Raw genomic sequence first — 26206 nt, forward strand, 5'->3', positions numbered from 1 at the left:
CTTAAAGTCAAATGTTACGGGTTGCTCTGGGAACTCTCCATTGACTTAAGAAGATAAACATGTTCCTCTCATAATGGCAAATTTCTGCAAACCGCTATCCCAAGACTTTTTTTTTTAATTAAGATTTGTAAAAGAAAAGCAAATTTATAGGTTAAAGGTGTTTTTCAAACCTAGAACTTTTTTTAATACAAAATTCCTAAAGTTTTAGATCCTTTCTCATTGAGAATTTATTTTTACAGAAAAGGAGTTTTTTAAAGGTCTTATTTTTAATCATTTAAAATTATTGTAAAAAGTTGTTTTTGAATAATTTCTTATTCTAATTTGGATCTGAAATAGAATGAATACCATTTTTTTGAATTTCCAAGGCCATTCCACATTTGGTTTCACATTTAGTGAATTTAGTCATAATATTCCCAAACCCAGTGGGATACAGTTTCTATGGTTACCAGACCCTTTGTAGAATGACAAAGATTGGAATTCTGATTCTCATGAGTCAAATTTTGGCCTTTGACTCTGTTCCCTTTTCATACCCCTTGCTAAGCTTGGGCTGTTGCTTGCTTGAAGGCTTGTCAGCTACCAGGTTCCTATGGTAACAGGAATGGAAATTTGAAAGAAGAAAGAGAATGGGAGCACAAAGGCTTGGTTGATTTGAATTTGAACAAAGAATAGAAGGTTCCATGTACTGCACCTTTGTTGTAGAAACCAGAAATTTAATTTTAGAAAGTTACTTTTCAGTTTGTAAACTTCGTATACCTTGGTCTTGATTTAGTGAACAAAAGTATTACTATTTAAGGAGGTACTCAGTAGGAATCTTTAAAAAATTAATCAGCTAAATTGTTTTTCTATTTGATAGAACTTTAATAGTATTTCTTATATATTCTCAGCTTTACAGTATTCAGGCTACCTCATTTAATTTTGATTTTGCTGAGTTTAAAATTGTTAAAGTCAACGCAATTTGCTCATTTGAAAAATACTAATATTTTTGTTTTTGTATAACTGCTTTATTGAGGTACAGTATATATACACAACTTCACCTAAAGCGTTCAGTGTTCTGACAAATTATATACCCATGAAACCAATCAACACGATCAAGATATAGAACATTTCTATTACCTCAAAAGCTTTCTTGTGTGCCTTTGTAGTCTACCCCCATCGTTACACCCTGCTCCAAGCAACTAGTGATCTGTTTTCTGTCACTGTGGATTAGTTTTCATTTACTAGAGTTTTATATAATCATATGGTACCTATTTTTTTTTTTGGTCTGGTTTCCTTTACCCAGCATAATGACTTTGATATTCATCCATGTTTTGTTTTTCTTTTTAATCACATCATTCCAGTTGACTTTTACTTGTTGAGAACAGGGAATTCAGGGTTCCTTACACCCACCTTAAAGGATTGCTATTGCTCTGTTAACTTGCAGTGCTTCCTTAATCCCTTTTTAAAGCTTTTGCTGGGTTCTGTATGCTAACTGTTGAATATACTATTATTTATATGTTATTAAGACCATTTTACAGAGGAGAAAATTGAAGTTTAGGGAGGTTATGTAGAACATTAAGTTCAAGGGCTCTAGACAGGAATGTCAGGGTCTTGAATCTTGGGTCTCTTTGTAGCTCTGTGATCTTGGGCAAGTTACTTGATTTCTGTGTCTCATTTTCTTCATATATATTATAAAATGTGATTACTAATAGTACCTACCTTATGGGATTATTGAGAGGATTAAATGAGATAATGTGTGTAAGACACTTAGAACACTGCCTGTCCCTTTAGTGTTAGTAATTAACTAGCTGAGATACTCAGCACAGGATACTTAATAGGAAATAAATGGCAAAAGCATGTACTTCTAGATTTAGGCTCATTGCAGGCAGCACAAAATAGCCACTCAAATCAATTTTATAATTCATATGTAATTCACAGATGGAGGTTTGACTAACATAGTAACATAGCGATATTGGATTGGTTGGTATTTTATATATTGCTAAGTACCAAGCAAGTTTTGAGACCTAAGACATACATTAAAAGGCACACATGTGCATATATGTACATATATGTACATATATCATTAGCATGTGGATATGTTTTTAATTTTTAATTTTATAGTAATTTACAAACAGTACAGAGAAATTCTTTGTACCTTACCTAGCCTGCTCCACCCCTACCCGCTGCCCCCCCATCTTAGTATCTTATATAACTATCATACACCATCAAAACTAGGCAATTAACATTGGTACTATAGACATTATTTACAGGCCTTACCATATTTCATCAGTTTTTACATGTACTCAGTTTTGTGTGTGTATATGCACTTGTCCATCTATGTATAGTCTTTGCAACTTTTTAAAATGTTTGTTTTTTTAATGTTTGTTTATTTTTGAGAAAGAGGGGCAGAGAGAAAGGAAGACACAGAATCCCAAGCAAGCTCCAGGCTCCAAACTGTCAGTACAGAGCCTGACTCCGGGTCTGAACTCAACAAGCCTGAGATCATGACCTGAGCTGAAGTTGGACGCTTAAACGACTGAGCCACCCAGGTGCCCCTGCAATTTAAAAAAAAAAAAAAAAAAAAAAAAAGCTCTGTGCCTAACATGGGGCTTGAACTCAGGATCAAGAGTTGCATGCTTCACCAAATGAGCCAGCCAGGCACCCCTAGTCTTTGTAATTATATGTAGATATAGATACACAGATATAGATATATTTCCCTTAAATATATATAAAATAGGGGCGCCTGGGTGGCTCAGTTGGTTGGGCGTCCGACTTCGGCTCGGATCATGACCTCACGGTCAGTGAGTTCAAGCCCCGTGTCGGGCTCTGTGCTGACAGCTCAGAGCCTGGAGCCTGCTTCAGATTCTGTGTCTCCCTCTCTCTCTGACCCTCCCCCGTTCATGCTCTGTCTCTCTCTGTCTCAAAAGTAAATAAACATTAAAAAAAAAAAATAAAAAAAAAAATATATAAAATATATAAAAATTATATATAAAATATATACCGTTAAAGAACTGTTTTATCACCACCAAGGAACTCCCTCATGCTTATTTTCTCTCTCCTCCCTTTTTCCAATCCTAAGCAACCACTACTTTGTTCTCTATAATTTTGTCATTTCAAGAATGTTGTATAAATGGAGTCATATAGTATGTAATCTTTTGAGATTGGTTTTATTTCACTTAGCATAATACCGTTTGGGATCCATACTCGTTATTCCAGGTATCAGTAGTCATTATTTTTAATTTCAGAATACTTTGTTTTATAGATACACCACAATTTGTTTAATCAACCACCCATTGAAGGACATTTCAGTTTCCAGTTCTTTGCTATTACAAATAACGTTGCTGTGAACATTGGTGTATAGGTTTTTGTGTAGACATACATTTTTATTTTGGGGGACAAATGCCCAGGAGTGTAATTGCTGGATCATGTGATAAGCATATATTTGGATTTTTAAGAAACTGCTGAACTGTTTTCCATAGTGGTTGTACCATTTTACATTCTCACCAACAGGGGCACCTGGGTGGCTCAGTCCGTTAAGCGTCTGACCTCGGCTCAGGTCATGATCTCATGATTCGTGGGTTCGAGACCTGCATTGGGCTCTGTGCTGACAGCTCAGAGCCTGAAGCCTGCTTCTGATTCTGTGTCTCCCTCTCTTTCTGCCCCTCCCTTGCTCACACTCTGTCTCTCTCTGTCTCTCTAAATAAATGTTAAAAAAAATTTTTTTTACATTCTCACCAGCATTGTATGAGAGATTTACTTTGTCTGCATTCTTACTATCATTTGGTATTATCACAGTTTTTTATTTCAGTTTTTCTAATATATATATAGTATATATGTATATAGTGATACCTCATGTGATTTTAATTTACATTTCCCTTGTGGCTAGTGATAGTGAACATCTTTTCGTGTGCTTATTTGTCATTCATGTATCCTTTTTGGTTAAATATCTGTTTATGTCTTTTGTTCGTTTTGCAATGGTTTCTTTTGAGTTTTCAGAATGCTATACATACTCTGGATGCAAATCCATTACTGGATGTATGGTGTGCAAATAGTTTATCCTAGTCTGTAGCATGTCTTTATATCCTTTTAACAAGGTCCTGAAGAGAACAAAAGTTGTAAATGTTAAAATTAAGTCCAATTTACCAATTTTTTTTCCCTTTATGAATTGTCCTTTTGGTATAATTTCTAAGAACTTTTCACCTAACTCTTGGTCCAGAATTCTTCTTTCTTCTTTCTTATTCGTTTTGTACATTTAAATCCATGATCACTTTTGAGTTAATCTGTATAAAGTATGGTTAATTTTCTTGTCTATTAATGTCCTCTGGTTCCAGCACCATTTATTGAAAAAACTATCCTTTCACCATTGAATTGCTCTTGCTCTTTTCTCAAAAATCTGTTGTCCATTCTTAGGTAGGTTTAATTCTGGGTTCTCTTTATGTTCTGTTGATCTTTTGTATCTGTCTCTCCACTGATTGTCCATATTGTCTCCACTGATTCTCCACATTGTCTTGATTACTGTTAACAATATAGTAAGTCTTAAAATTGGATAGCATGATTCTTTCCACTTTTTTTTTTCAAAATCTATTTTTTTCCCCATATAATTTTAGAATAAGTTCCTTTTTATCTACTAACAGTCATGCTGAGTTTTGATAAAAATTTCGTTAAATCTGGAAATCTTTTGGGGGAGAATTGGCATCTTTAATGTTGAATCTTCAAACCATGAACAGTGTTGTTATGGGTTGAATTGAGTCCCCCTAAAACTCCAGTACCTCAGAATGTGACCTTTTTTGGAAGTAGGATCATTACAAGTGTAATTAGTTAAAATGAGGTCATACTGGAGTAGGAAGGGGCCCTAATTCAGTTATGACTGGTATCCTTAGAAAAGGGAAATTTGGACACAGACACACATGGAGGGATGATGATGTGAAGAGGCACAGGGGGAATGCAATGTGAAGATCAGATTTATGCTATCACAATCTGAGGATACCAAAAGCTAGGAGAGAGGCCTGGAGCAGATCCTTCTCTAGCATCTGCAGAGCAAACATGGTTCTGTTGACATCTTGATTCAGACTTCTAGCTTTTAGATATATGAGACAGTGAATTTCTGTTGTTTAAGTCATTCAGCTTATGGTACTTTGTTACAGTAGCCCTAGCAAACGAACACAAGTATATATCTGTCTTTTTTTTTTATATTCTTTGATTTATTTTTATCAGCATTTTATGGTTTTTTGCATACAAGCCCTATACATGTTTTGTTGAATTTCTACACAGGTGTTTTTTCTTTCTTTCTTTTTCTTTTTCACTTTCTTTCTTTCTTTTGTGGTTATAAGTGTATTGTTTTAGTTTTTCATGTGCTCTTTATATATGGAGTGCAAATCTATATAGAAATAGTTGGGGTTTTTGTATGTTTTTCTTGTGTCCTGCAACCTTGCTGAACTCACTAGTTCAAAGAGGTGTTCTTTGTAAATGCCTTGGGATTTTCTACGTAGACAATAATGTCACCTGCAAATAGGAGGAGTTTTCTTTTTCTAGTCTCTCCTTTTCTTGCTTTATTGTATTGGCAGGATTTCCAGTCCCATGTTGAATAAGAGTGGTAAGAATAGGCATCCTTCCCTTATTTACAATCTTAGGAGTAAGAATCCATGTTTCACCATTAATTATGATAGCTGCAGGGTGTTTGTAGATGTTCTTTATCAAGATGAGGAAATTATCCTCTATTTCTAGTTTGTTGAAAACTTAAAATCATGAGTGCTTTTTCTTTTTCTTTTTCTTTTTTTAACGTTTTATTTATTTTTGAGAGAGTGTAAGCAGGGGAGGGACAGTGAGAGGGAGACAGAGAATCCGAAGCAGGTTCTGTGCTGGCAGTAGTGAGCCCGATGTGGGGCTTGAACTCATGAAATGTGAGATCATGACCTGAGCTGAAGTTGGACACTCAACCGAGCCACCCAGGTGCCCCTCATGAGTGCTTTTTCTGCATCATTTGGTATGATAATGCGATTTTTCTCTTAGCCTGGTAATTGGGATTACATTAATTGGTTTTTGAATATTGAGCCAGCCTTGAATTTCTGGAGGAAACTCTACTAGGTTGTGGTATATAATGCTTTTAATATATTTTTGGATTTGCTTTGCTACTGTTTTTTAAGGATTTTTACATTTATGTTCATGAGAGATATTGGTCTGTAGTTTCTTCTTTTGTGCTATCTTTGTTTGGTTTTAATATTAAACACCCCTTGTTTCATAGAATTAGTTGAGATGTGTTCCCTTCTCTGCTGTTATCTTGAAGAGGTTATGTAGAGTTGGTGTTACTATTTCTTTAAATGTTAGATTTTAGCTATGAAACCATCTGGCCTGGACTTCTTTTCTGGAGGTTTTTAACCACAAATTCAAATTCTTTAGTACTTAACAGGACTATTCAGAGTATCAGCTTCATCTTGAGTGAGTTTTGGTAGTCTGACTTTGAAGAATTGGTCTACTTCATGTAAGGCATCTAGTTTATGTGCACAGGGTTGTTTGTAATATTCCCTTATTGCCTTTTTATTTTTATTTATTTAAAAAAATTTTTTTCCTTACATTTATTTATTTTTGAGGGACAGAGTGAGACAGAACACAATTGGGGGAGGGGCAGAGAGAGAAGGAAACACAGAATCTGAAGCAGGCTCCAGGCTCCGAGCAAGTGTTCAGCACAGAGCCTGACGTGGGGCTCAAACCCACAACCATGAGATCATGACCTGAGCCGAAGTTGGTCACTTAACTGACTGAGCCACCCAGGCGCCCCCCCTCAACTGCCTTTTTAATGCTGGTGGAGCCTCAGTGACATCTTCTTTTTCAGTCTTAGTATTGGTAATTTGTGTTTTTCCTTTTTATTTAATAGCCTTGCTAGGGGCACCTGGGTGGTTCAGTTGGTTAAAAGCATCCAACTCTTGATTTCTGCTCAGGTCATGATCTCATGGTTTGTGAGAGTTCAAGCCCCGCGTTGGACTCCATGCTGTCAATTCAGAGCCTTCTCAGGATTCTCTCTGTCTGTCTCTCTCCCTCTCCCTCCCTTCCTCCCTCCCTCCCTCCCTCCCATACACACACACACACACACACACACACACACACACACTGTCTCCCTCTCTGTCTCTCTCTCTCTCTCTCTCAAAATAAATAAACTTAAATAATCTTGCCAGAAGCTAATCAATTTTATTGGTAATTTCAAAGAACCATCTCTTATTTGAGTGATTTTTCTCTATTTTACTGTTTCCAGTTTTATTGATTTTTTTCTTTTTTTTAAATTTTTTAATTTTTTTAATGTTCGTTTTTGAGAGAGAGAGAGCATGCGTGCACACGCGTGAGCTGGGGAGGGGCAGAGAGAGAGGGAGACATAGAATCCGAAGCAGGCTTCAGGCTCTGAGCTGTCAGCACAGAGCCCGATGCAGGGCTTGAACTCCTGGACCATGCACGAAATGATGACCTGAGCTGAAGTCAGACGCGTAACTGTCTGATCACCCAGGTGCCCCAATTTTTCTTCTTTATTCCTTCTCTTTGCTTGTTTTTGCTTTATTTTGCTCTCTAGGGCTATTACAAATAATGTTCTGTGAAAATTCATATACAAGTTTTCCCTTGAACGTCATTTTTTAATTCTTTTGGGTATATACCTAGGAGTAAAATTGCTGGGTCATATGGTAATCTATGTTTAACTTCTTAAGGAATCACCAAATTGTTTTCCGTAGTGGTTGCATCATTTTGCATTCCCACAGCAACACATGGGGGTTCTCCATGTGTTCTCCATGATTTCTCCATATCCTTGTCAGCATTTGTTATTTATTCATTTATTCATTTATTTATTTATTTGTTTATAGATTACAGCTATCTTGGTGTAATATAGTATCTCATTGTCATTTTGATTTACGTTTTCCTAATGACATTGAACATTTTTTCATATGTTTATTGTCCATTGCATTAACTTCTTTAAAGAAATGTCTCTTCAAGTTCTTTGCCCATTCAAAAAATTAGGTTGTCTTTTGGTTGAGTTGTGGGGTTCTTTATTCTGGATACTAGACTCTTATCAGATATATGTCTTATAAATATTTTTTTCCATTTTGTGAGTTGTCTGTGTACTCTAATGAAAATGTTCTGAAATATATGAAAGCATTCTGTTTAGATGAAGTCTGATATATCTGGTTTTTTTTTATTTTGTGCTTGTGCTTTTGTTGTCAGATCTAAGAAACCATTGCCAAATCCAAGGTCATGAAGGTTTACCTCTATTTTCTTTTACAAGTTGTGAGTTAATTTTTGTATGTGGTATAACACAGGGTCCCAGCTTTATTCTTTTGCATGTTTAGACTTCTGCCAATACCAGAGTGTTTTGATTACTATAGCTTTATGTTAAGTTTTGAAATTGGAAAGTATGAGTACACCAACTTTGTTCTTTTTTTCAAGGTTGTTTTGATCTGTTCAGACTCTGTTGCAATTCCATAGGAATTTTAGGATCAACTTTTCCATTTTTGCAAAAAAAAAAAAAAACTGCCATTTTAAGGGTTTAAATTGAATCTCTGGATCACTTTAAGGACTATTGCCATCTTAACAACATTGTCCTCTAATTCCTGAATATAGGATGTCTATTTGTTAGGTAGTCTTCAGTTTTTTTCAGTAACACGTCGTAGTTTTCTGTCTTGCACCACATTGGTTAACTTTATTCCTGAATATAGGATGCTGTACTTTCCTTTTGATGGTCTTAAACTGAAGTTGTTTTCTTAATTTCAATTGTTTTTTTTTTTTAATTTCATTTTTAGTGTATTGCTGAAAGGTAGAAACATAGCTTTTATCTTTACTGACTTTGTATCCAGTGTTCCTAGTAAATTCATTTATTCTAATGTTTTATAGATTATTTTGGATTTTCTTTGTGACAGGTTTTTATTAGTCTGGTTCTATTAGAAGACAGACACTCTTGGGGCATCTGGGTGGCTCAGTTGGTTAAGCGTTCAACTTCGGCTCAGATCATGATCTTGTATTTCATGAGTTCGAGCCCCACGTCGGGCTCTGTGCTGACAGCTCAGAGCCTGGAGCCTGCTTCAAATTCTGTGTCTCCCTCTCTTCCCCTCTGGCACTCATCCTCCCCCCCCCCCTCAAAAATAAACATTAAAAAAAAAAGTTTAAAACAAAGGCAGACACACTCAATGATTTAAATAAGGGAAGTATAATAAAAATAATAAGCCATTATAGGAGAGTATTTATAAAATATAGAGAGAGCTCAGTAGGGCTCTCTAGGGCAGAGGGACAATCTTGGAAGGGACTTCCAAACACCAAGGCTCAGACCTTAATTGTAGATGATGTAGTTGCAACTCAGTGGATGGCAGAGACGTTCACTGGGTTGCCTGGGCCAGAGCTGGTCCATGGCTGCTGGGCAAGCAAGAAGCAGTTCTTCAGGGCATACATAGGCAAGTGTTAGCTGGTGGTTGAGTAGATAGAGGGAGTCAAGGCACTGCCGCAGGTAGGAGGCCTCAAGCATGCAGTGTCCATATTGGAAGGGCTGCAGGAAGGGTGTCACTAGGCTATGTCGTGATTGTGAGGCTACATACTAAGAGACATTTCTGGGCACATGGCTGGGACACAGCACCATAGATTTCTTTACATTTGCACTGCTGCCTGACTGCACAGCAGCCACAACCAACAAGGAAGCCCCCTTTGTCCTGCAGTGTTCCTCTAACACTCTTTATTGAGAAAGTTTAAACACATGCTTACTGTAAAGGAGAAGTGGTGACATAAATCCCATCTATTATCATAGAGCATTGATATTGAAGAGTGAATGTGGAACAGAGATAAAAGTTTGGTAACTAGAACACAAGTTCTCTCTGAACAATGATAGTTTCTTTCTGATCCATATACCTTTAATTTTTATATTTCTTGCCTTCTAATTCTTTTACCTTTTATTCCTATATTTTTACTGCCTTGGTGAGGACTTTCAATACAGTGTTAAATAAGATAGTGGTAACAGTTATTTTTGTCTCATCTTTGATCTCAGGAAGCCTTTAATAATTTACCAACAAGTATGAGGTTTTCTGTGGTTTGATGTATATACTTGCCATAAGATTTGAGGAAATTTCTTAGTCTCTTAAGAGTTCATAATAAATGGATGTTGAATTTCATCTAATACTTTTACTACAGCTTTTTAATGGATCATGTGATTACCCCCCCTTTTTCATTTAATGACATTAATTATATTAACTGGTTTTTCAGATGTTAATCCTTGGGGAAAAAATGCATTTAGTGTGGTATATTGACTTTTTATATATTATGGATTAATTTACTGATACTGGGATATGATTTTTACATCTATGGTCATGAAGAATAATTTTCCTTCTTAGGTAGTCCCGTTGGGTTTTGTTATAAAAATTACTCTGGTTTCATAAGATGAATTGGGAAAGGTTCCTTTTTTTCCTTTTTTAGAGAGAGTTTGTGTATGATTACTGCAACTTCTTGCTTTGATGTTTGATACATTTTTCTAGTGACATCATAACTTAGGGGTTTCTTTGAGGGGGGGCCATTGCTAATAATGGATTAAATTTCTTTGTAGATAGAAGACTGGATTTTCTTTGAGTTTTGGTAAATTTTAATTTTTTCCCAAGGCATTTGTTCATTTCATCTAACATATCAAATTTATTATTTATGATATCTACATTATTTTTCTAGTAATGTTCTCTCCTCCATTTCTGATATTGGTAATTTGAGATTTGGGGTTTTTTTTTCCCCTCCCTTTTCTTTTCCTAATTATTGTCTGTCTTCTATATTCTCTAAGTTTGGCCACTCTTTTTCTAGCTTCTGGAGATGGTGCTAATATCATTGCTTGTTTTCAGGCTTTCTTAGTTTCTTATATGTGTATATCGGCTTGTAAATTTCTTCTCGGTACAGCTTTTGCTGTTATTTTATTGTTTTTATTTACTTCTCTATATAATCTATGTAATTACACAATTTAAATTTCAATTATGATTCCTTTTGTTGATTATGAGTTATTTACAAGCTTGTTGTCTGCTATTTCAAACAGTGGGTTTGGGCTTTTTCTGTAACTTTTTTCTACCTTAATTACATTTTAGTTATAGAACCTTCTATGAATGATTTTAGTTCTCTGTTTTGTTGTGGCATGATTTTTAGGATCTAGAATATAGTCAATTTTGATAGATTCCATGTGTCTGTTAAATAGGATCCAGTCATTGTTGGGCATCATGATTATAAATATGTAGATCAAATTTGTAGTTGGCTTGTTTAGATTTTCTGTATTCTTACAGAATTTTTGCCTCACTCTTCTGTCACTTACTGAAAGAAGTGTATCAGTCTTTCGCTCAGAGTGTGGGTTTGTACATTTTCCCTTTTATTTTGTATATTTCTGATTAAAATATTTTGAAGCTATGTTAAGTGGTGCATATATGTTTAGATTTGCTTTTTAGGATCAGTGAATTGATTCTTTGTCTTATGAAATGCTCTTTATCTCTGGGAACACGTCATAAAATCTACTCTTTCCTTTGGCTAATTCTTCCATTACCATTTACCTTTCTTTTACTTATTTAAAAAATTTTTTTTAAATTTATTTTTAAGAGGCAGAGAGAGACAGAGTGTGAGTGAGGGAGGGGCAGAGAGAGAGGGAGACACAGAATTGGAAGCAGGCTCCAGGCTTTCAGCTGACAGCACAGGGCTCGATACGGGGCCCAAACTCACAAACTGTGAGATCATGACACCTGAGCTGAAGTTGGACACTCAACTGACTGAGCCACCCAGGTGCCCCTCTTTCTTTTATTTTTAACCCATTTGCTTATGTTGAAAAATGTCTTTTGTAAACAGCATAGTTGGGGGTTTTTTTCCTGTTTTTGTTTTTACCTAGTCCAAAACTCTTAGTCTTTTACTTAGAGTTTTTAGTCCATGTATATTTAAAGTAATTACTGATATACTTGGGTTAATATTTACTATCTTACTATTTGATTTCAATATGTGCAGACTGTTTTGTGTTTCTTTCTCTCCAGTTTTGCCGCCTTTTGTGTTACTCTGTTTGCCTCTCTTTTACCATGTTGTGAATTTTTTTATTGCTTATCATAGAAATTGATATGTACCCATGACTTATATTCTTTTTTTTTTTTTTTTTTTTAATTTTTTTTTTTTCAACGTTTTTTATTTATTTTTGGGACAGAGAGAGACAGAGCATGAACAGGGGAGGGGCAGAGAGAGAGGGAGACACAGAATCGGAAACAGGCTCCAGGCTCCGAGCCATCAGCCCAGAGCCTGACGCGGGGCTCGAACTCACAGACCGCGAGATCGTGACCTGGCTGAAGTCGGACGCTTAACCGACTGCGCCACCCAGGCACCCCAATATAATATTCTAATAAAAATCATTGTTTAAACCACTACCCCATTAGTGTTCCTCTGGCCTCCTGTCTTTTCCATTTGATTATTATATATTAATATACCTGTGGGTTGTATGTATTTTAAGGCATTATTTTGTTATTGGTACAAGGAGTATTCATTTATATTTTCCCACATATTCACCCCTTTTGTTTCTTTTAAGTACTTCTGGAGTTTTTATCTTTGATCGTTTTCCTTCTGTCTAAAGAACTGTTGAGTATTCCTTGTAGTGCAGGTTTGCTGGTGACCTATTTTCTCCCATTTTTGTCTGTCTGAAAATGTCTTTACTTTGCCTTCATTTATGAAGGATATTTTTGCTGGCTATAGAATTATGGGTTTGCAGTTATATTTTCTTAGCTCTTTAAGCTCTATTGATTTATGGTTTTCCAAAGCAAGCTCTGAATGTTAACTGTTGCTCTGTTAAAAGTAAGTTGTCTTTTTTAACACTGGCTGCTTTTTAGATATTTTTCTTCTGTTTTCAACAATCGAGATAACATTTGCCTAGGTGTGATTTTCTTGTATTTATCCTTGGGGTTTGTAAAAGTTTTTGAATCTGTAGGTTGTTGTCTTCAATTAGTTTTAGAAAATTCTCAGTCATCATCTTTTTATATATTGCCTCTGCACATTCTCTCTCTCCCCTCCTTCTGAGGTTCCAGGTATGCATATCTTAGACTTTTCCATGTTTTACATGTCTCTTATTTTATGTATTTTTTCAGTATTTTTTTGGTCTGTGTGCTTCTGTTTGAATATTTCCTATTGTCTTGTGTTCCATTTTGCCAATTCTGTCTTCTGATCTAATGAGTTCTTCAGATTGTATATTTCAGTTATAGAATTTCCATTTGATTCCTTTTATAATAGATTTTAGTTCCTGATAAAATACATTTTTGTTTTCCTGAATATATTTGATGTAATTATATACAGTCTTGTGTATTAAGATCAATAGCTGGGTCACCAAATCGATGTAATTTTTTTTCTGGGTTTTAATCGTATGGTCCTGTTTTTGTTTTGTTTTTTTTAATGTTTATTTTTGAGAGAGAAAGAGCGCATGAGCTGGGAAGGGGCAGAGAGAGAGGGAGACAGAATCTGAAGCAGGCTCCAGGCTCCTAGCTGTCAGCACAGAGCCCGATGCAGGGCTCAGACTCACTAACCATAAGATCATGACCTGAGCCTAAGTCGGCTGTTCAACCGACTGAGCCACCCAAGTGCCCAATGTGGTCCTGTTTTTAGAAATGCCTAGTAATTTTTTATTGAGTGTTAGATATTACAAAATATTGGCAAGGTTCCAGATGATGTCATATAGCTCCAGAGGAGGATCACCCTTTCTTCTGATAAGCAGATAAATGGGAGATCACCTTACTTCCATCAGGAAGTGAGCTGAGTTGAGGCTGGGTTACAGTTTTGGCAGGTCTCTGCCTCCCTCTGATTTGCTCCTGCAACTCGAGTATAGCCATTCAGAGGCTGAGTCTGGTATGTTCAGTTCCCCTGGCAGAACTTGAACTCTAATCCAGCATGTAAAACTGCCAAAATCTCCACTCTCCTTTTCAGAGGTTTTCTGCTTAGATTCTTAGTGTCCTTCTTTATGCAGCTTCAGAATTTTCAAATTTCTTGAAGGGAAAATTGGCTGTGTGTCAGACTCTATCCTTGGCACTTGCCCTTCTCACCTGTGTGTTATTCCTTTTGTTTTGAATTTTGTTTGTAGCCTTGTAAGACCACCACAGTTCTGCTGGTTTCTCCGTTTTCTAGCACCAGCCCAGTCAAAGCCTGATTCACGGCCTCTTGCCTTATGCCCAATTTCAACAAATGCCTCCTTGGAAAAGTGGCTGCATTTATCAGGCCACCTCTCCATGTTTCCCTGCTCTTCTGTATTCTTGGTTCTTTTAGTTCTTTTACTTCAGCAGTTCTTCAGTAGCTTTAAATAGGTGTTTTAAAACTTTTTTTCTGTATTTTAAAATTGTTCTTGATGGAAACATTGGTATAACATAAACTATTCCTTCATTCATGGAAGTGATGGCCATATACAGTTTGTTGTTATTTGTTGGTTACCACATCCATTATACAGTTAACTTCTTTGACATCAGTTTCCTTAAGTGACTCTTGGTTTTCTGACTGCATTGTGTATGGTGGACCTTTGGAAAATATTATATATCAATGTAGAAATTGATTCTTACTCAGTAGAAAGGCTTAGTGGTGAAAATATGTGTTACCAGATCAAAATCAGCAATGACTCTGAAATTATTGTATAAATAAGTGGGAAATGTATTTGATAGTCAAAAACCCAGGTGCACATTTATTGGGATATTTGATCTATTCTTGTGGTTATAATTATTTTAACATGGTTTTATGTTTGCGCCGCTATTTTTTCCTTTTGTTTCCTTAATATCAGCTTACAGTGTTATTTCTGCTTACATTATGCGATACCAGAGTTCAAAGAACTCTCTATAAAATTTTTAATGTAACGAGAACAAGAAAATATGGACAAATGTGAAAGATTCTTCCCTCTCCCTTATGCTCAAAATAACTACTGCTATGTATAACTACTTCTCTTCCTCCACCCCCTCTCCCTTTCCTCTTTTAACTTTTGTCTGCTCTCTGTTGATACTTGTTAGTTGAAGAAAATGTAGAAATTGAAATACATGAAAAGAAGAAAATCAAAATTTCTTAAAATCCTGTCACCAAGCAGTAATCACTTTTTGAGCTTTTGGCATATCTTTCATGAATTTTTATTTTCATATGTAAAATGGATCATAATGTGATTCTGAGCCCTGCCTCTTCATTAATATCACCTTTAAGAATTAAAATTTAGATTCTGAGATATAACTCAGTCTTAACCAATTCAGACTCTTCAGGGATATAGCTAAGAGGATTTTGTTTAGAAAAACAAAATCTTTTTTTCAGAAAAGTTTAATAACCTCCAGACATTTTTAAAATGGAAAAAAAAAAGAATCTTGTAATATTTTATATAGTAAACTTTAACTTGTATACAACTCCTTCTCTAATTACTCAATTTTAACTTTTTCCTAGCCATTCCACCCAATGGTGAATCTGGATTGTTCTCGGGATTTTCGGCCATTTCTTTGTGCACTCTATGCTCCTATTTGTATGGAATATGGACGTGTCACACTTCCCTGTCGTAGGCTGTGTCAGCGGGCTTACAGTGAGTGTTCGGAGCTCATGGAGATGTTTGGTGTTCCTTGGCCTGAAGATATGGAATGCAGTAGGTGCGAAAATCAGATTTTCATAGATCATTACTTATGGTATGCTGCAGTATGTTAAAATCACTTGTCTTCTAGTTCATCAGTTTTTTAAAACTTGAAATGTAGCATATATTAGTTTTAATTTTGAACAGAGGTTTCATGACCTCTGAACTGTTCATTTCCTTAGGGACTTGGAATCACTAAATGAAAAAGGTAGAAAAGAAAAAACGTTTCTGTGAAGAAATTTTTAAAAGAATGAAGAAAAACAAGACAGTTTTTTTCCTCAAAAAATTTCTGGTTATACAAGTATGAGTAATGCAGTTAGAAAATATAGAGAAGAAAATAATCATTCATTACCTCACCATTAAATGTCTTTAATGATGATTTAATGGAAGTTAAGTATCCATATGATTTAAATGTGTTAATGACTAAAGAAGTTCTGTCAACTCTGCTTTTCTGTCATGTATTAGCAAACCAGAATCAGAAAATATCAGATACTTTTCAGATCACTTCCAAATATAGATTGTAAGCATTTTCTAAAGATTCAAAGATGTTTACTAGACAGTCTTACAGATTTATATGAGAGTAATAACGTGTACAGTAATACTGTATTTCTTATATGATAATGTACCTTTCTGTATTGTGAAGTATTTCAAGGATAAAGAATAGTAAGATAAATGGGTATGTACCTATTGTTGTCTAACTTTATCCAGTCTTAACATTTTGTGATACTTGCCTCAGTCACTTTTTTTTTCCCCCCTCAAATAAAACAATACAGATAGAGTTGAAAGTTCCTTTCTTGGTACCTATCTTGATTTCATTCCCTTCTTTCCTCCTCAGGGATGAGGTAATAATGATTGTGTTGTTAATCATTCCTATATTTGTTTTTATACTCTTGCTACATATATACATATCTATAAACAACATTAATTTTTTTATATGTATATATAGTTGTATCTGTAGATTTGGTTCATTCCTTTTAATTGCTACATAATGATATTAATATTCTAGGGCAGTTTGACCATTTCCTGTTGATGGTCACTTAAGTTATTTCTGGGTGTTTGCTGTTATCAATAATGCTGCAGTGAACATTCTTTTTTCCTTCATGTTTAAAATTAATTTTGTTTACCACCTAACAATGGCCCTTGGAGGTAGGTTAATAGCAGGACTTGTTACTCTCATTTGGCATTTGAAAAACTTAAGAAATAAAACATATATTAGTTTCTCCTAGTCAGTTCACGGACATTTTGCTTTCTTGTATTTATTTATTCTGTTTCCCACATGTTTAACCTGTTTTCTTATCTAGCCCCATGTAACCATTCATCCACCTTCTCCCCAAGAATATGGTAGTGTTTATAGTTCCTCTTTTAGAAGTCTGTTAATTTCTTGGTGTTTATAATAGCTATGAATTGCTTGGGCAAGAACCCTATTTTGTTTCTTGTAATTAACTCCCACTGTTTAGTAGTCTTTTATATTAACAGTTTGTATACAAGTATAGACATCTCATTATTATCTTTATTTCTTTGTTTTGTTGGGATTAAATGTATTTTATGTCCTTACTGTCGTCTGGGATTGAGTAACTCTGAAACCTTAAAGTCTGGCACGGTGGTCTTTCATAACAACCTTTCATTTTTTTTTTTTTTTTTTTTTAATTTTTTTTTACTGTTTGCTAATTTTTGAGACAGAGGCAGAGCATGAGCGAGGGAGGGACAGAAAGAGAGGGAGACACAGAATCCAAAGCAGGCTCCAGGCTCTGAGCTGTCAGCACAGAGCCAGATGCGGGGCTCGAATTCCTCAACCACGAGATCATGACCTGAGCTGAAGTTGGACGCTCAACCGACTGAGCCACCCAGCGCCCCTAACAATCTTTCATTCTTCTGCATTGCTCAAATCCTTGTTCCTGCTGTTCTTGAACTTAATTGACACTCCCAGACTTTGGATTTGTATTTCCCCTTCCTCATATCCCTCTTCCTAATCTCATTTATTTCCTTACTTAGCTTAAGCTTTGTGGCCCATCACTTGTAATAACATTCTTGCTAGCAATTTCAATTCATTCCTTCTACTAAACTTGTTCAGATCCCCAGCTGGATCCATTGAATCAATTTCCAACAGATTAATTATGCTATATATTTAATGATGCCAACCATAGCCGTTCTATTTGCTGTTTGTCTTTGGTAAATTTCCAGTTTGATCAACAGAATAATTTGTTTATTACTCTCAGCATCTCTGCCAAATCTATATCTCTTGCTTCAAACCCATATTTTGCCTTTATTCTATATTCCCCTCAACCTCAGTTTGCCCTCTTTTCATGAAAATCATTTAGGCCTTAATGTATGAACTATTGTGGTCGGGTACTTCTCAGACCAGTTATTCTCAATTTTTTTTTTTTTTTTGATCCTGTTCCTCTTTCTACACCTTAAATATTGGTGCTTCACAGAGTTCTGTACCTATTCGTTTTTATTCTATGTGCTTTCCCTAGATGATCTCATCTCACTCATTTTAACTCTTACTCCTCTGCTAATGACTCCTACACCTAAATCTTAGACTTGACTCTTCTGCTGAGTTCCAAATCTGCGTATCTAGCATCCATTTTGGAAATTCTAACCTGCGTTTGTCTTAAATTCCTCAGTTTCAACAGACCTAAAATTGATTTATTCCTTTGCTCGTTTTTTAATTCTCTATAAGTTATCTTCTGTTTCTCCTTCATTCACTTTAGCTTCTGCATCCAATCAGTTACAAACTGTTGCTTTTATCTAACCAGTTTCATGTCTGTCTCATTCCCACTGCCTTATTTGTCTTTGTTTTATGTTATTTTTTTAAGATTTTGTTATTTTTAAGTAATCTCTACACCCAGTGTGGGTCTTGAACTTTTAACCCTAAGATCAAGAGTTGTATGTTCTACCGACTGAGCCAGCCAGGTGCCCCTACCTTATCTGGTTTTCATTCTGGCTCAGCTAGTATCTCTGCTCCCATTTTTGCCCAAGTCTGTCTTCCACACTGCTGCTAGTCATATTTCTAATTACTTGGGTTAGGTCTATATGTATATATTTCTTCAACAGTCATTAACTCAACAAATGTTAATTGGATGTGTCCCCTGTGCTAGGCACTAGTCTAGATCCTGAAGATGAGTAGTGAACAAAATATAGTCTTGGTTCTTACAGAACTAAAATTCTAGTAGTTACGGTAGTAGTGGGAGATGATAAATAGATAATGTCAGAAATAGTTTCTTTATACAGTGTTACTTATTGATGGCTATGTTAGACTATTGTAATAAAGAGTACTGTTTGGGGAACCTGGCTGGCTCAGTCAGAGAGCATGGGACTCTTGATCTCAGGAGTCATGAGTCTGAGCCCCATGTTGGGTGTAGCGGTTACTAAAAAGATAATAAACTTTAAAAAAGTACTGTTTTTGAAGCCAAAACAAAATTAAGTATAAAACCATATAGTTTAAAAAAAATTTTTTTTAAGTTTTTATTTAGTTTTTTGAGAGAGAGAAACAGAGTGTGAGTGGGGGCTGGGGGAGAGGCAGAGAGAGGAGACACAGAATCTGAAGCAGGCTTCAAGCTCCGAGCTGTCAACACGGAGCCTGACGTGGGGCTCAAACCCATGAACCATGAGATCATAACCTGAGCCAAAGTCGGACGCTCAACTGATTGAGCCACCTAGGCACCCCAAACCATATCCTTTTTTGATCAACAATGGAAAAGCTAGTTGTATGACCCATAAACAAGATATCAACATTTACTTTATTCCTACTTAATGTGATTGTACTCTAAGGATATAAGAATCAATAAGGTCATGAGTACTAAATTTGGAAATCCAAATTGTTTGGTATCCATAGATTTCCCAGTAAGTGAAAATGGTTCTCATCTTGTTTTGTTTTGTTTTTTAGGTTCCCAGATTGTGATGAGCCATATCCTCGACTTGTGGATCTGAATTTAGCTGGTGATCCTACTGAAGGAGCTCCAGTGGCAGTGCAGAGGGACTATGGTTTTTGGTGTCCTCGAGAATTGAAAATTGATCCTGATCTTGGTTATTCTTTTTTACACGTGCGTGATTGTTCACCTCCTTGTCCAAATATGTACTTTAGGAGAGAAGAACTTTCATTTGCTCGATACTTCATAGGATTGATTTCAATCATTTGCCTCTCTGCCACGTTGTTTACTTTTTTAACTTTTTTGATTGATGTCACAAGATTCCGTTATCCTGAAAGACCTATTATATTTTATGCAGTCTGCTACATGATGGTGTCATTAATTTTCTTCATTGGGTTTTTGCTTGAGGACCGAGTAGCCTGCAATGCATCTAGCCCTTCACAGTATAAGGCTTCCACAGTGACTCAAGGATCTCATAATAAAGCCTGTACCATGCTTTTTATGGTACTCTATTTTTTTACTATGGCTGGCAGTGTTTGGTGGGTAATTCTTACCATCACATGGTTCTTGGCAGCTGTGCCAAAGTGGGGTAGTGAAGCTATTGAGAAGAAAGCATTGCTATTTCATGCCAGTGCATGGGGCATCCCCGGAACTCTAACTATCATCCTTTTAGCGATGAATAAAATTGAAGGTGACAATATCAGTGGCGTGTGTTTTGTTGGCCTCTACGATGTTGATGCATTGAGATATTTTGTTCTTGCTCCCCTCTGCCTGTATGTGGTAGTTGGAGTTTCTCTCCTGTTAGCTGGCATTATATCCTTAAACAGAGTTCGAATTGAAATTCCATTAGAAAAGGAGAACCAAGATAAATTGGTGAAGTTTATGATCCGGATTGGTGTTTTCAGCATTCTCTATCTCGTACCACTCTTGGTTGTAATTGGATGCTACTTTTATGAGCAAGCTTACCGTGGCATCTGGGAAACAACATGGATACAAGAACGCTGCAGAGAATATCACATTCCATGTCCATATCAGGTAAGGGAAACCTTGTTCTAAATTTCAGAATGTGTAATAGTGGAAAGAAGGCATATTACTATGAAGATCTAATCTTAGCTAGTTTTTTTATTTTAAACAAAACTGTTTATGAATTTCAATCTGTACATTAAAATTTTAAAGTGAAGATAATGAACAAATACATTGTAGAAAGAAGGTAATGCACGTGTTTCCATAAACGTCTTCTTTTTAAAAGATGACTTTTACAAGTCTAAGCTATGGGCTTTTAAGCAGTTTACTTCTGTTCTCACAAAATAGTTTGCTTGTTGATTGTTTAGAAGTCTACAGGTTTGAGAGCAAGAAGCACTTTACCAACTGATAAAAAGGCACTGTCTTTTGTGAAAATTTTACTGATGGTCGGAAGAGGAATTGTTTTAACAGTTTCGAAAAAATAATAGAATGCACTTGTATGAACTAGTTCATCCCTTAATTGGTCTTAGTTTTTCTTTTTTGCATGGTGAATATTTTATGATTTACCTTTGAATTTAAACAGATCAGATAATCATAGTCATGAAATCATAGAATTTTAGGTCTAGAAAGAATTTGAGATAATTTATTCGTTTCCTTTATAATTTAGAGTTCTTAAACATCTGTCTCATTCGAGGCTTAGAAATGTTCGATGACTTTCTTCTTACATTCAAACTGAGATTTCATTGCTAAGGGAGGAATGAAGCAAGGAAAGTAGTCCAGAATAGTTGATGCTAAGTTACGTCTCTATCTTAAAACCTTCTCTAGAACCTGTGCCCCTAGCTATCATCCTCCCTTCAAGACAAGTTTTCTTGAAACAGCAGTCTCCATTGCTGTCTCCTTCATCGTGTTTCAGGTTTGCTGTTAAAAGTGCACCAGCCACCCTTTCATCTCCCCTGATCTTTGTGTTTTAATTACCTTTATTAAAGTACTTAGGTATTATAGATAATTTTTGTTTACTCGTCTCTTTCCCCTGCTAGACAGTGAACTCTTTGAAAGCAAGAACTTTTTTCATATTTTTATAATTATTTTTATTTTAGTGTTTGTTTATTTTTGATAGAGACAGAGTGTGAGCAGGGGAGGGGCAGAGAAAGAGGGAGACACAGAATCTGAAGCAGCTCCAGGCTCTGAGCTGTCAGCACAGAGCCCAATGCGGGGCTCAAACTCACGAACCACGAGATCATGGCCTGAGCTGAAGTTGGGAAGCTTAACAGACTGAGCCACCCAGGCGCCCCTTTATTTTCATAATTTCTGAATTCATATTCTGTAGGTTAGTAGATGATAACATTGAGAATGTGGCTATAGATGGAGAAAAGACATTTTCAAGAACTGGTAACAGTGGTACTGGGGACAAAGTGTGATTGGCACTTAATCAATGCTTATAAATATTTAATGACTGAGAATGCCAATTCCCCTTCTTTTATTTTGCGGTGTAAACAGTCCTATACAACATATTTTTATTATTGTATAAATATTAGCTCTGGGCTTTTAAAAAAAACCAACTCCTACTGAGAGACCAAAAAAAAAAAAAATAATAATTGAAATTGAATTTCTTGGCAGAATGACTTATTTAAAACTCTTAATATTAGTTTTCAGACCTAAAGCCAAGTAATGGAATTTTGCCTTTAATGAGAGAGAGAGATGGTAGAAATTACATCATATATGCTTCTCTATATAACTTATTTAGGATTCTAAATATATGTTATCTTAGGACTATTAAAGAATAATATTTTGGGGCGCCTGGGTGGCTCAGTCGGTTAAGCGTCCGACTTCGGCTCAGGTCACGATCTCGCGGTCCGTGAGTTCGAGCCCCGCGTCGGGCTCTGGGCAGATGGCTCAGAGCCTGGAGCCTGTTTCCGATTCTGTGTCTCCCTCTCTCTCTGCCCCTCCCCCATTCATGCTCTGTCTCTCTCTGTCTCAAAAATAAATAAACGTTAAAAAAAAAAAAAAATTAAAAAAAAAAAAAAAAAAGAATAATATTTGACTATGAAATGATGATCTAAAAAATACCAAACCTGAAACATGTAAATTGATAAATTAGAGTAGTTGGGATGCCACTGTTTTCAGGACATTCCTAGAATTCTTTCAGTATCTCTTTAAATTTTTTTTATTTTTTAATATATATTTTTTTAACATTTATTCATTTTTTTAAAATTTTTTTTTAACGTTTATTTATTTTTGAGACAGAGAGAGACACAGCATGAATGGGGGAGGGGCAGAGAGAGAGGGAGACGCAGAATTGGAAGCAGGCTCCAGGCTCTGAGCCATCAGCCCAGAGCCCGACGCGGGGCTCGAACTCGCGGACCGCGAGATCGTGACCTGAGCTGAAGTCGGACGCTTAACCGACTGAGCCACCCAGGTGCCCCTAACATTTATTCATTTTTGAGAGACAGAATGCAAGCAGCGGTGGGGCAGAGAAAGAGATGGAAACACAGAATCCAAAGCAGGCTCCAGGCTCAGAGCTGTCACAAAGCCCAACTTGGGGCTTGAACTCACAAACGGTGAGTTCATGACCTGAGTCAAAGTTGGATACTTAACCAGCTGAGCCACACAGGCACCCCTATGAGCATCTTTTTTTTTTTTTTTTTTTTAACGTTTATTTATTTTTGAGAGAGAGAGAGAGAGCAAGCGGGGGAGGGGTAGAGTGACGGGGAGACAATCTGAAGCGGGCTTCAGGTTCTGAGCTGTCAGTACAGAGCCTGACGTGGGGCTCAAACCCACGAACCATGAGATCATGACCTGAACCTGAACCAACTGAGCCACCCAGGCACCCCTGTCAACATCTTTTTTTTTTTTTTTTTTTTTCAACGTTTTTTATTTATTTTTGGGACAGAGAGAGACAGAGCATGAACGGGGGAGGGGCAGAGAGAGAGGGAGACACAGAATCGGAAACAGGCTCCAGGCTCCGAGCCATCAGCCCAGAGCCTGACGTGGGGCTCGAACTCACGGACCGTGAGATCGTGACCTGGCTGAAGTCGGACGCTTAACCGACTGCGCCACCCAGGCGCCCCTCAACATCTTTTTTTAATGTTTATTTATTTTGAGAGAGAGCCAGCACGAGCGGGGGGAGGGGCAGAGAGAAAGGGAGAGAGACAATCCCAAGCAGGCTTGCCATGCTTGTCAGTGCTGAGCCCAGCGTGGAGCTCAAACTCACAAACAACGAGATCACGACCTGAGCCAGAATCGAGTCAGACACTTAACGACTGAGCCACCCATGCATCCCTCAGCATCTTTATAATCAGTTTGAGCTACACAGAAATATGTGTGTGTATGCATTTTTATGGTCATGGGTTAAAAAGTGTTTTTCATTTCCAGCATATAGAAATAACATTGGAAATGAATACTGAAAAGAATAGAGAATGACTTAACAACAATAACATAGTTATTAAGCTGTAAACCCTAGAACATGAATCCCAGCTTCATATCTTACTTTCATTATTTACTAGCTTTATAACCTTAGGCCAACTTGACCTCTCTCTGCTTTAGTTCCTCATCTGTAAAATGAATAATAGACTATAATAGCAGTAAAATAGTAATAGATAGATAATATTAAGTAGAAATATAAGTAGAATCTATCCCCTGAGGTTGTTCTTAGGAGTAGAGAAGCACACACACTTAGAAGAGTGCCTGCTACATAAGTGCGTGATGTTAGCTCTCATTTTCTTCACCTATTATTGTTCCTACTGTTGTTATTTACACACATTTGTGTGTATATATACATATATGAATATGGGCTTCTTAAAACCATCCAGTACCAATCTTTACCAAATGATGTATTTGCTTCGCGCTTTGTTTATTTAATATTTTTAAGCTCAACACCCAACGCGGGGCTTGAATCACGACCCCGAGATCAAGAGTCACACACTCTACTGACTGAGCCAGCCAGGTGCCCCTTGCTTCAGACTTTTGAAAGAAATCTTTACAGATTTGTCTGAAGCTCCCTATGTACCCTTCCCCAGGCCTCTTCACCTCTTATTCCCTACCCAGAGGTAACTGTCATCCTGAACTTGAGTATGCCATTCCATGAAAGTCTATACAACTGCCAATATGTATGAGCTATAGTAAAACTTTGTTTTACATAATATGTAATACAGTGATACTATACTACACATATTTCTGTAACTTGGTTTTTTAACTTTTAACATTTAGTTTTTGAGATGTATTTATAGTAATGCTATAGCTCTAGTTTATTTTTTAAAATGTGTTTCCTTTTAAGGAAGTTTATATTGTAAAATGTTTTAAATATATAGACATATAGTAAGTAATATAATGGATGCTCAAGCATCCATCTCTGCTGAACTCTTTTTTTTGAATTCTAATCATGTAGATTCTTTTAAATATTCTTTGTAGAATTGTTGTCTGCAAATAAGGACAGACTTGTCCCTTGCTTGCTTTCTGGTTCTTACATTTTAAGATTTTTGCATCTATACTCATAAGTAAAATAGTTTATGATAATTTTTACTTTTCTTGTATTGTCCACTTCTGAGTGTCAAGGTTATAACAGCTTCATAAAGAGAGGTGTTTTTTTTTTTCTTTAATTCTCTGAAATAATTTTTACAGCAAATAGGGGCTATCTGCTCTTTGAAAGAGTTGGTATAGCCTCCTGTTAAAAACTGTCCTAATATCTTTAAAGTAAGAAGAGAGAAGTTGTGGAAGACACTAGGTTTTTAAATTACTATTTCAGTTTCTCAAATAGTAATAGTTGTATTTCTCCTTTTTAAATAAAATTATTTTTAATGTTTTTTTTTTTTATTTTTGAGAGAGAGAGAGAGAGAGAGAGAAACAGAGTGCAAGCAGGGGAGGGGCAGAGAGAGAGGGAGACACAGAATCTGAAACAGGCTCCAGGCTCTGAGCTGTCATCCCAGAGCCCAGTGTAGGGCTCAAACTCATGAACTGCAAGATCACCACCTGAGCCGAAGTCAGACACTTAACTGACTGATCTACCCAGGTGCCCCATAGCTTTATTTCTTCTTAGGGCATTTTGTTAATTTATATACTTTTTTGAATATTATTTTATCTAACTTTTTAAATACACTGGTATAAAGTTATTCATGTATGTTTTGTGAATTGTTACCATTTTTTTGTTTGTAATGTATGTTCTCTTTATTCTACCTTGATCAGTCTTGTTAGAGGATTATCTTTTTAATTCAGTTATTTCTGTGCTAATTTTCTTACTAATGCTTTTCTTAGAATTACTTTGTTTTTCTATATTCTTAAAAGCTTAACTCATACACTTTCAATATTTTCCAATTGTTTAAGTGCATTTAATAGTCATTTTAGGCTCTTCTGGGTGGCTCAGTCAGTTAAGTATCCAACTCTGGTTTTGGCTCAGGTCATGATCTTATGGTTTTGTGAGTTTGATCCCTGCATCAGGCTCTGCACTGGCAGCATGGAGCCTGTTTGAGATTCTCTCTTGCTCTCCCTCTCTGCCCCTCCCCCACTTGTACTCTGTTTCAAAATAAATAAACTTAAAAAAAATTATCATAGTCATTTTAAATTTAACCAAAAAACTATTATTAACCATGTTGGTCACTCATTTTGTTTCTCATACTTGGCTCCAAGCATATTTGTGATTTTTTTTTTTTTTTCTTTTTGACAACCTTTTATTAATTCAAGTTAGGGACTCTCTGGCCTCTTTTTCTTCATTGAAAATTTCCTAAATCTGATGGAAGGGCTGTATTTCACACTAACACCTCATGGATTAATAATTCTCAAATACATACATTGTTTTTTTAATTTCCTGCAGTATGTATTTTTCCCCCCAGAGTTAGTA

General features: G+C 36.1%; 1 protein-coding gene across 4 annotated transcripts in view; it reads left to right on the forward strand.

The window, feature by feature from the left end:
• FZD3 (frizzled class receptor 3) overlaps nucleotides 1–26206 on the forward strand; it is a 101713-nt gene that overhangs the window by 20509 nt on the left and 54998 nt on the right. For 2 of the 4 annotated variants that reach the window (XM_058720786.1, XM_058720784.1), the window contains 2 exons: nucleotides 15367–15563; nucleotides 19431–20448. In XM_058720786.1, coding sequence (XP_058576769.1) covers nucleotides 15379–15563; nucleotides 19431–20448 — 1203 coding nt within the window. In that variant the 5' untranslated portion in view covers nucleotides 15367–15378. Of the gene's footprint in view, nucleotides 1–522; nucleotides 680–15366; nucleotides 15564–19430; nucleotides 20449–26206 lie in introns of those variants that run through there. The other 2 variants (XM_058720787.1, XM_058720785.1) reach the window with 2 other exon arrangements.

This window comes from Neofelis nebulosa, chromosome 3 (assembly GCF_028018385.1).
Source record: "Neofelis nebulosa isolate mNeoNeb1 chromosome 3, mNeoNeb1.pri, whole genome shotgun sequence".
NCBI classification, from domain to species: domain Eukaryota; kingdom Metazoa; phylum Chordata; class Mammalia; order Carnivora; family Felidae; genus Neofelis; species Neofelis nebulosa.